At 33.8% G+C, this 10246-nt stretch overlaps 1 protein-coding gene across 1 annotated transcript; it reads right to left on the bottom strand.

Annotated features, from left to right (window-relative positions):
• Nucleotides 1-2026: 2026 nt before the first annotated feature.
• LOC107859256 (shaggy-related protein kinase eta) lies at nucleotides 2027-9000 on the bottom strand. The gene is made up of 12 exons (XM_016704191.2): nucleotides 8610-9000; nucleotides 7737-7835; nucleotides 7418-7477; nucleotides 7054-7326; nucleotides 6868-6942; nucleotides 6733-6789; nucleotides 5824-5964; nucleotides 5661-5711; nucleotides 5490-5585; nucleotides 4511-4594; nucleotides 4166-4267; nucleotides 2027-2600 (listed from the first exon to the last, which is right to left on the bottom strand). Exons 1-12 carry the CDS (start codon nucleotides 8622-8624, stop codon nucleotides 2499-2501), a joined length of 1155 nt encoding a protein of 384 aa, XP_016559677.1. The 5' UTR covers nucleotides 8625-9000; the 3' UTR covers nucleotides 2027-2498.
• Nucleotides 9001-10246: the final 1246 nt, after the last annotated feature.

The following is a 10246-nucleotide window of genomic DNA, read 5'->3' as shown; positions in this document are numbered from 1 at the left end:
CCCCCCCCACACGCCCCCCCCCCCACTCTCCCCCCCCCCCCCCCCCCCCCCCCCCTAAAAAAAAAAATAATAAATTATTTTTTAAAGAAAAATTCAATTTTTTTCTTACTTCTATTTTGACAACCCCAACCCCCTTCCCAAAAAAAATTACGTGATTTTTTATTTTATTTTTTTATATTCAAATTTTTTTTCTTATCTCACCCTTCTTATCCTATTTGTTCTCATTGTTTTTGTTAAATATATACAAATACGTTTAGAAAACATATACTTACCCAATTTGCATAACGAACACAAGAATATAAATAAGAAATAACTTATTTTTCTAAAAAGCATTTTCCCTCCTCCATATCGAACACACCCTAAAAGACGTATTTTTTGAGGTCAAAAATTATTTTTCCAAAATGCATGTTTACTCTTTAGCTAAACACTAAAATATATTTTCTAAAATATTTTCATTCACCAACCAAACACTAGAAAATATTTTTCGAAAAATATTTTTCACTCACCAACCAAACATAAAAAAACAAGTAAGAAATCAACTTGTTTTCCAAGAAAACATTTTCTATATGGAAAACATTTTCCTTCATGGGTGTGTTTGGTATAATGGAAAATATTTTCCATGGAAAATGTTTTCCTGAAAAATAAGTTGATTTTCTACTTATTTTCTCATGTTTGGTTGGTAAGTGAAAAATATTTTTCAAAAAATATTTTATGGTGTTTGATTGATGAGTAGAAAATATTTTTCAAAAATATATTTTCTAGTGTTTGGTTGATGAGTGAAAAAATATTTTTTAGAAAATACTACTAACTGCTAACTAATATATCACTGCCTCTAACAACTCAACAATTTGTAAGAATTAATTTAAGCATAGAAAATAATTTCAATATCGAGTACTAAGATATTACAAGTCACTAAATTGTAAGCAACTACTAATAAGTAAGCATAGGAGACACTTTTCAACATTTTGTCAGGAAAATCTCAAGATACTACAATCAATAGAAATACAATTGAACGACAAGCTTATTCAACCTTGTGAAACAAGCTACAACGATGACAAAATAGAATATGCAATTAGCAAAAATAACATAGGTAAGTCCTCCTCTATGCACATAGAAATAACAATATATTCAACGAATATTAGAAACAGGGAAAAATTTGAACTTCACTATTTTTTATTTTATTTCAAACAGTAAAAATTTGAAGCAAAACACAATGAAAAATGTTTTTGAGTAATGTAAATTTTTTGAATAATGTGAATTTGAATGTCGTTGGGGTGGGGGTGGGGGCGGGAGCATAAAAGTCACATATGTTATTTTCCCTCAAATAGAGGAAAATGAGTCATTTTGGAAAATATTTTCCCAATATTTTATTACAACTAAACAAGGGAAAGGGAAAACCAGAAAACGAAAACAAATTTGAGAAAAACGAATTCTTTCAGTGAAAGGTCTAAATAATAAGAGGTTGGCGGTACTTTTAAACCACCTCCAGCATTTTTAACAACAAAAAGAAAATGATGTCTCAAGCAAAAACAGACATTCAAACTTAACCTCATCTGATACATAAGCACTAGAAACTTTACCTTGATCTAAACTAGAAACTAAACACTCCAACTCGTCTTACGTCTCGTGGATATCCCACCCGACGATGACATGACACATAAATTTAAAAGTGTCTTGAATGATGTCAAGTGGCCCAAGGGCCACCTTTGATGAGAAATGCGAAACAAAAAAGATACGATATTTTCCTTTTGAATGAAAACCAAAAGATCTCCAAATCAGGATCAATCCTAGAATCACTAAAGATTTTGTAAGTTAGGAGTGTTCAGATCAAAGTTGGTGTGTTTACTTGCTAACCGAGGTCAAGTTTGAGTGTCATTTATGTGCCCAATTATTACCATATCACAGTTCACTATGGCAATGTAATGATCAACCTGCATAGGAAGAACACGTCTAAACACCAAGACATCAGCCTCTCACAAAATATATGAAATAAAAAGCAGGAAGCAACAGAAATGACAAAAGCAAATCAAAAAAGGCAATACAATAGATAAGTTTGATTAATCATGATCACATAGAGCAACTATAACACAATTTGCTTGCAACTCTTTTCAAAGTGGGAAACTGCTAAATACAAACTGAAGTGAGAGATCAACATAAGAAGAAAAAGACAGCCCTTTCAAGTCTTGGCAATCCTTTTGGAGCCTTGCAACTTGTCCATACATGTCACTCAATCGTGTCCCTGGAAGCTTCTGGTCAATTTACTACTAACAAACATGTACACAAACATATTTCCTTTTCACTAGTTGGCTGCTAAGATAGGAAAGTGGACAAAAAGATAATACCAAGTACAGAGAACTAAAATGCACTGCAGCTCATTACAATATCCATATCGACCAGGAGATGCCGTCTCTTGTCATGCTGGACTCCTCTGAAAGGGATGTAACTTGGATCCCATCATCTATAGATCATCAACTAGTATACTTCTCTAAGCATATAAATTACGTCATGTCACCGTGGGATGCAAAAAGATGCAGGCCCATCTGCCTTTTTATATGGTCCGGTATCAACCTGTTTACGAGGTCCGGAGAGGCACCAGACAGCTGAAACCAAGAAAATATATTTGGGTAAGCAATGGGATAGAATGCGTAACAGAGATAGTAATATAGTTTTTTAACATTATTGGCCTTGACATGCTTCTAATTCTAATGAACAATTGAAGATGACAATTTCAGCTTAAAGACATGTAGAGTTAATTCATGCCTGCCGAAGAAATACAAGCTTTACCAATTTGCTGCATCCTTACAAGTTACAACTGAAATGCTGTTGTGACTAACATCTCCTTAGTAACCAATTAGAATGGAGATCACTGAAGAATAAGGTTCTTTCCTTTACTGATACCTATTTCCACAGTTTTCTCCCAGAAACTAACAAGATGCTATTTTCTGAGGGAGTCCAACTCTCCAGGCTTCTCCCCGGCCCTCTTTTCAGTAGATATGGGCTTAGGATGAAAGGGCTTTCTTTCATTAAGATTCAGTGACTGCATAGCTTCTTTATACTCGACACTGTACCAATATACCTCACTCAGAGCCTGTTTTATAACCAATATCATGCTATGGACCAAACGGCAAGGGCATTCCCATTTTTCGAGGTGTGTAACATCTCAAACACCTCAAAGTCACACCACTTCAATAAATAATGGAAATTTCCACTAGAGACGTTTCTCACCACTAGAGTTCTCTACTTGTTTTCGTATCGACATTAATTTGATCATTGGAACTGCTTTAGATAGAATGATTTTCATCCAACCTCTAACATAGCTTACTTACAGTCAAAAGAACCTCAAAAGATTTGTCTCAAAGAAAAATATGGAAGAACCACCACAGGCCATTTAATCCAGTGGTATTGTATAAACCTTAAAGTTATAGCTTGGCCAACTATAGGTTCAGTCCGTTCCTTAGAAGCCTAGTCTACCCCAGCTACTCACAAAAAACCCTTGTTACCAATGGACCTCCTCTCCTTTGAGTTCGATGAATGGCTACAGATCCTTTTGTTAATCTTCAGACATAAAGGATCCCTGTGAATTTCTGCCTTCCTGTTTCTTCTCCCATTTCTCCTCCTGTTTTCTGTCTCAATCTTCATCTTTTTCGTCCTCTCAATTTTTCTTTTCCTTGGTCAGGGAACCCTCGTTTTTTGCCAAATCCAGAAAGGTCCAATGTCATTATGTTAAGAAAACACCGGTTGCCGGCAGTATCTCCAAGCAGCACAACTTATACATGCAGGATTGCACTACCCTCTTCAAGCTTGCCATTCCAAAACATCAACTTTAAACACGAGGTCCGTATATTAGTTGAGTAATTGCATAACACATCCATGCTCCAGAATACGAATGTGCTCGCATTCATTCTCTGTGCATCTATGGACTTGGATCAAACCACAGGGTATCAGAATAAAGTATCTGCTTTCCTATGGGTTCATGGAAACGATCGTTCTAAATCTTTGCTAATTACCAAACTTACTTCTATAGTCTGGCCTTCGGGTAATCTGAAGATTTTAATCACATTGAGTGCCTACTGTGACTACTCTGGAGTCCCTTCAGCTGAGATCAGAAGAATGAAGAATGGATAGTGTAACCTTTAATTTAAGAATAAACATGTGAAAGTTGTACCTCCTGCTTAAAATTGAAGAGTGGCGGCAATGGGCGACCATTGGGAAGGCGTGCATTTGGTTCACGAAGTTCATCAAAGAAAGGATGAGCACATGCTTCAAGCTGCAAAATGCGAAGCGTATTAATTTAATATATTTAGGAATTCATTGTTCAATAGACAAAGAAGAACCAATATGCAAGCTGAGTACTGGTAAAAAGTCAACAAGAACAGCACAAGGTAAAGTAGGAGCAAGAAAAGAAAAAAAAAAAAAAAAGAAAACAGAAATGCCAACTGTGCTACTGGAACTGTTGTTTAAATGAATGACAATCCCAGTAGGGAAAAGGGAAAAAAAAAATTGAACTTACTGCAGTGCAACGTAGGCTTGGTGAGTACTGCAGCAGACGAGAAGCAAGGTCAATTGCTTCAGGAGGCATCCGCTTGTGGAAAACCTAACACCAGACATAATATGTATGTTAGCAGCAGATCATGATATACACAAGCTCCAAAACAACAAAAGAATTTATTTGCTGTTCTGCCATTGACGTTTTCTAAGAATAAAAATATGATCACCAGAATGTGGAGTTCAAATCCACTGAAAACCCAAATTCATTTAGTATTGGTTTTCAGCATCTATTACGTTTCTATGATTTACTTGTGGTTTCCAGATATTGTTTCCTTGGTATTCAAGGATATGCTGCTTGGCAGAAAGGGTACTCTACCAGGAAGCCAATCTGATGTTATAACTGCTTCAGCACAAGCTCATTAATCAAGAGTGTTTCTATACTAGAGTATGAACAGACTGAAGAAATGCCTCGTATCTGGCATTTGTTGGGATATCAACCTCCATTAACTTTTTTGCCTCTCAATTAATGGAAAAGAGGATTTTTCGGAGGATTTAAGACTTGAGATTCTTAGCTTTTGAATCCAAAATGTTTAGGGAATAACAATAAATTAAAAAACAAGAATTCCATGCTTAATAATGTGATGCAAATTCAACAAGAGGATAACAAATTGCAATTAATAGAAACTGAGATCTAACCCCGAGAGATCTCTTCCTTTTAGAAGGAAAAAGAACCTCCAGGGATCTCTAACTAATTACATTTTCACAAACTCCATCAACAAATGAGCACCTATGTTCTTTAGGAGAATGCTTAAACAAATTTGATACGTCAGAGATGGCCACTCCTTTTTTTTCCTTTAAAAAATTTTCTTTTAACAAAAAGGACTCCTTGACAACTTACTTCAATCTCAGTACAAAATTCAGCAGGAATGATCTACACAGCAAGCATCAAAACAACAAATTGTTGCTTCACTAGGTATGACTAAAATCAAGTGAAAGCATACCTTATGCCAAGGGTGTGCTTTGATTTGTGGAAACCTAAAATCAGTATAGTTTGGATTCATACAGCGAATTTCCTCCCTTGTCGGTGTTCCAAGTACCTAGAAGATTAAGCAAATGAAACCACATTCTGCTACAACATTTGCATCAATTAATAAGAATTAATCACATGGTACCTTGATTATTTCAACAAGCTGGTCCACGGCATTTTCTCCAGGGAACAATGGCTGCAAGAAGATGATTGCAAAAATTGGTTAGAAATTGGAATAGCGCGCGCCAAGGAGACTGCGAAATTTCACGGATAATATGTAAGCTATAGATGTCTAAATCAATACAAACCTGGCCTAGAAGAAGCTCAGCAAGGACACAGCCAGCTGACCAGATATCAATTGAAGTAGTATATTCTGTTGCACCAAATATGAGTTCAGGAGCACGATAAAACCGCGAGCAGATGTATGAGATGTTTGCTTCTCCTTTAACCTGATAGAATATGGTACTTCCATAAATACAAGAATCAACCACCACCTCAAAATCGAGTAATTCTCACACAATGTCAAGGAGATTTCCGAAATGACGTAGTCTATGCCATAAGATTGCAGAAGTTACTTTAAGCTAATGAATTCTCACAGTCATGAGAACCTATTGCTGTTTTTATTTACAGCCACTGAATGTGAAAAATCAATCAAAGGTGTTTCACGGCATGAATATAAAATTCCTCATGTTAGCACCCATTCTTCCCCTCCCAAGAAAAAAGAAAAGAAGCACTACATTATGAATTTGTCAGTTCATGGGAGATGCTAAGGGAGAATCTTAGAATTATAGCACTGCACCATGGTTAAATAGCAAATATCAACTAACTCCAATATGGTCAGACTCAACTTGTAATAGAACACAAAACATAAAAGTGCAACAAGATCAATGAATAGGTGAATCTACAGAATCTAACCAATCACATAATCATGGTTAACGGGATCTTCTCCCAAAAGTATTAGCAAGTCTCAGAATTAACTGCATGCGTTATCAGGTGTTGTCAACATATCTTGGACATCTAGAAAGGATCAATTTAAAATTGACACTAACATTAATGACTACAATCATGCCAAAGAACCACCTACTTGAGTCAGTATTACTACTGACCAAATTTGAATTAACAACGGTGAACTCTTCTCAAAACAAAGATCAAATTAATATATCTTTAGTATAAAAATGAGAATAGCTACAGAAATAAACTCCTTGATTTAAACTTACCAGCACTTTTGCGCTTCCAAAATCACAAATCTTTACTTGGTGAGTAAGAGGGTCTACCTGTGAAAATAAACAATGAAATAAGGAAAAAAGGCCATATTTTACTACTCGAATTTAGCAGCTTGAAAGATGCATTACCAAAACATTCTGAGGCTTCAAGTCCCTGTGGCATACGCCAGCAACAGTATGCATGTAAGCCAGCCCTCTAAATACCTGAACACGTCTAAATCTTAGTATGGCTCGATGCTTAGGAAACAACAATACCAGATCATATTGCTCAATCTAAGAAAACAAAAATATCACTTAGGACAGAACTTCACTCACTTGATATGTGTAAAGCTTAACATAGATGAGTGGCATTCTCTGGTTCATATTGCTATAATGCTTTAGCACTCTATACATAGTTTCCGGAACATATTCCATGACTAAATTGAGAAAAAGCTCATTTGTACTCGTCGTTGAATAGAAGCAGTGCTTTAGGCAAACAACATTTGTGTGATCCATAGTGCGCATGAGCTGCAGCTCACGATTCTTGTATCTGCGGTCTTGCAGAACCTTCTTTATTGCCACAGTCTCCCCGTTTTCCAGGCATTTTGCCTTCAATAAGAGAAGCATAATGTCAACCAAAAAAATTTTTTTTTTTTTTAAAAAAAAGAAGGAGCCAAAAAAAAGATACATGTTCATATACCTGAAAGACAATTCCAAAAGATCCAGTTCCCACAACACGTTCAGCCATGTAACTGACCGTCTGCACCAAATTATATTGGAAGGCAAAAAGACTTTCAAATTCATGTAATAAATCAGATTACACATGCTCATAATTCAATACGAGACACGCAAATATGTGAAGAAAAAAATTAAATGGTAAATTATTTGTGTCAACTTATAGTATGCCTAAATTATTTTTGATCATTCTTCTAGTCTAGTTAACAAGCAACAAATATCACAAAGATAAGAACTACGTCTAACTATTAAACTTATGATTCTAATAAAGACATGACATCTACCTGCTTTGGCTCGCCATTCTTGCCTCCAATGGTTGTAGAAATTATATGACCTGTGACGGCATCGTTCCCATTCCCATCCATAACAGGAGCTGACATCTCCTACAGTCCACATCAAACATAGATCTCAGACCAGCATTTTCAGTAACTAAGACACAACATATTACACAATCACAAGGAAGACTACAGACACACGCACACACACCAAACCCCCAAAACTCTATCCTGTGGAGAAGACATGCAAACAAACCTAGCACCATCATTCAAAAGCACAATAAAAAAGGAGATTCACTTGACTAGCTTTATTTTGAAAAATCAAAACTCAAGTATCTAACTAAGGAACCCAGAGAGCTAGATCAAGTACTTAACAGCAACAGATCGTAGACAGCTAAGATCAGATCTATAACTACACATCCAAGTAGATTAAACACACTTCCATACACAAAAAGTTCTCCAAAATCTACACCCCCTCAAGTAAATAAACAAAAAAAGACCAGATCCTGAATAAATAAAGCATCCTGAAATGAGAAGAACAACTATTTGAAACTGAAACTAATTTCAGAGTCCAAATTATTAATGTCAAGCCCAGGAATACAAGACAAAGATGAGCAAGAGCATGCAACAAAGAACCATCAAATTTTCTCAAGTAGAAACCAAAAAAAAAAACAGATTTTTACTAATAGATTTGCATTCAGTGCTACTACCTGAGCTCAGATTGGCTAAAAAGAAAAGATCTTTGCACACAATACACACTGATTCCAAAAAATCAAGAAACCCCATATAAATTTTAAAGAAAGAAAGCAGGTTTAACACAAGTAAAGAAATGAACTTTGTGTAAACAAGAAAACCCCACAATGCAAAATTGCAAATCCATACCTTATCATCAGCCATAACTTATCCAGCTCAAAATCAAGGAAAAATTAAAGGAGGTCAGAAAAAGAAGAGGAAGAAGAATTCTTTTTCTTTTGAGTTATTTCTCTTTTTGTTTAAGGTTCAAAGATCATAATTGTTGGTTAGGTGAAGAAAGAGAGAGAGAGAGAGAGAGAGAGAGAGAGAGGACCAATAAGTATAACAGCCATGTGAATCCAGCTATTCTTCTTTTGGTTTTCTCTCTCTCCCTCGACTTCATCTCTCTCTCTTCCTGTCTCTCTCCTCTTTCCTATCTTTGAGAATTTTGTTATAGCCCCCTAGATATCTAGGTAATTGCTAATTCGTCCCAATTAATTTGTCAAAATTTGGGGAAGAAAAAGATGAGCTGCTGACCGATAAAGTGAAGGAGAGCTCCCGGCTAATTGATAAATAAGTTATTTTAAAATTAATTATTTCAAAATAAATTATTTTATATTTTTGTTATATATATGAGATAACAATTTTTGTATATAAAATAATTTATCTCATCATTAAGTTATAAATAATGAAATAAATAATTTAAAAATTAACTAACATCTCCAATCACATACAGAATAAAATAATTATATATTTTATTTTGAGAGTATTCTTATCTGTCATACTAAACGACCCTTTATTGTTTGGTTGGTATAAAGTGAGATATCCCAAAAGTAGATTTGGTATTAAATTTATGCTATAAACTATTTTAGGGATAAACTTATATCATTAATTAAATAAGATATAAATTTAGTACTGAATTTAATTATGAACATCTCATCTTATTTTATTCTATATAAAATTATTTTATATAATTTTTATATAACTTTAATAAATTTAAAATTATAATCTCAAAATAATTTAATCTACATTTAGCTTTTATAAGAACCCATTTGGCCATAATTTTTTTTTCATCTTTCATTTCTTATAAAAATTTAAAAATAATTCTAATTATATTTATGAATAAATATAATTTCAACTTCAATTTTAATTTTAACTTTAACTTCCATTTCAATTTTAACTTTAAAAATTTTAATTTTAATGATTAAAGTGCCCACTCAGTCTATCCTTCTCCAAATTTTATTACAATCAAATTACTTTTGAAAAAGATGAGGAGGTGGAGTGGAAAGCCGAATTTGACTGGCAGAAGCAGACCCGACAATCTAATGTTCAGCCTAAGGACCTACTCCCCAAAAGACTTTTTCCCTTTTTTTATTCCCCTCCTCCTTGGTAAATTTCGTAAATGGTCGTTTATGTTTGAAAAATTGTCAATAAATATTATTTTTATTTTATTTAGATAAAAATATCATTCATTTTTTTTATTTAAAATATACTTAACAATTCAAAAAATTTCTCTCTCCTATTTAGAATGTCACGTCATTAATTTTTTTTATATAAATATATAACTTATCAAACTTATTTAACTAAGATTTTATACTAATTCTTTTTTAAAATTACACATGATATATTAATCATTAAAAATTAATTTAATTACACCAAAAACTTAAATTATTTTATTTGATATGTAATCTTCAAAGTTTCTTTTATTTACTTATTTATTTCACCACTTAATAATAGTTTTAAAATACAAGTACTTATACGAATTGGTACAATAATTTTTCTTTTGT

This window comes from Capsicum annuum, chromosome 2 (assembly GCF_002878395.1).
Source record: "Capsicum annuum cultivar UCD-10X-F1 chromosome 2, UCD10Xv1.1, whole genome shotgun sequence".
In the NCBI taxonomy this organism is placed as follows: Eukaryota; Viridiplantae; Streptophyta; class Magnoliopsida; order Solanales; family Solanaceae; genus Capsicum; species Capsicum annuum.
The sequence above is the reverse complement of the archived record's forward strand: the minus strand, read 5'-3'. Positions and strand labels throughout refer to the sequence as shown.

Coding starts and splice junctions, on each gene's coding strand:
- LOC107859256 (XM_016704191.2), bottom strand. Junction 7,327..7,417: donor CTTTTGGAATTGTCTTTCAG/GTATATGAACAT, acceptor CTCTTATTGAAG/GCAAAATGCCTGGAAAACGG. Junction 4,268..4,510: donor CAAGCCTACGTTGCACTGCA/GTAAGTTCAATT, acceptor CGCATTTTGCAG/CTTGAAGCATGTGCTCATCC.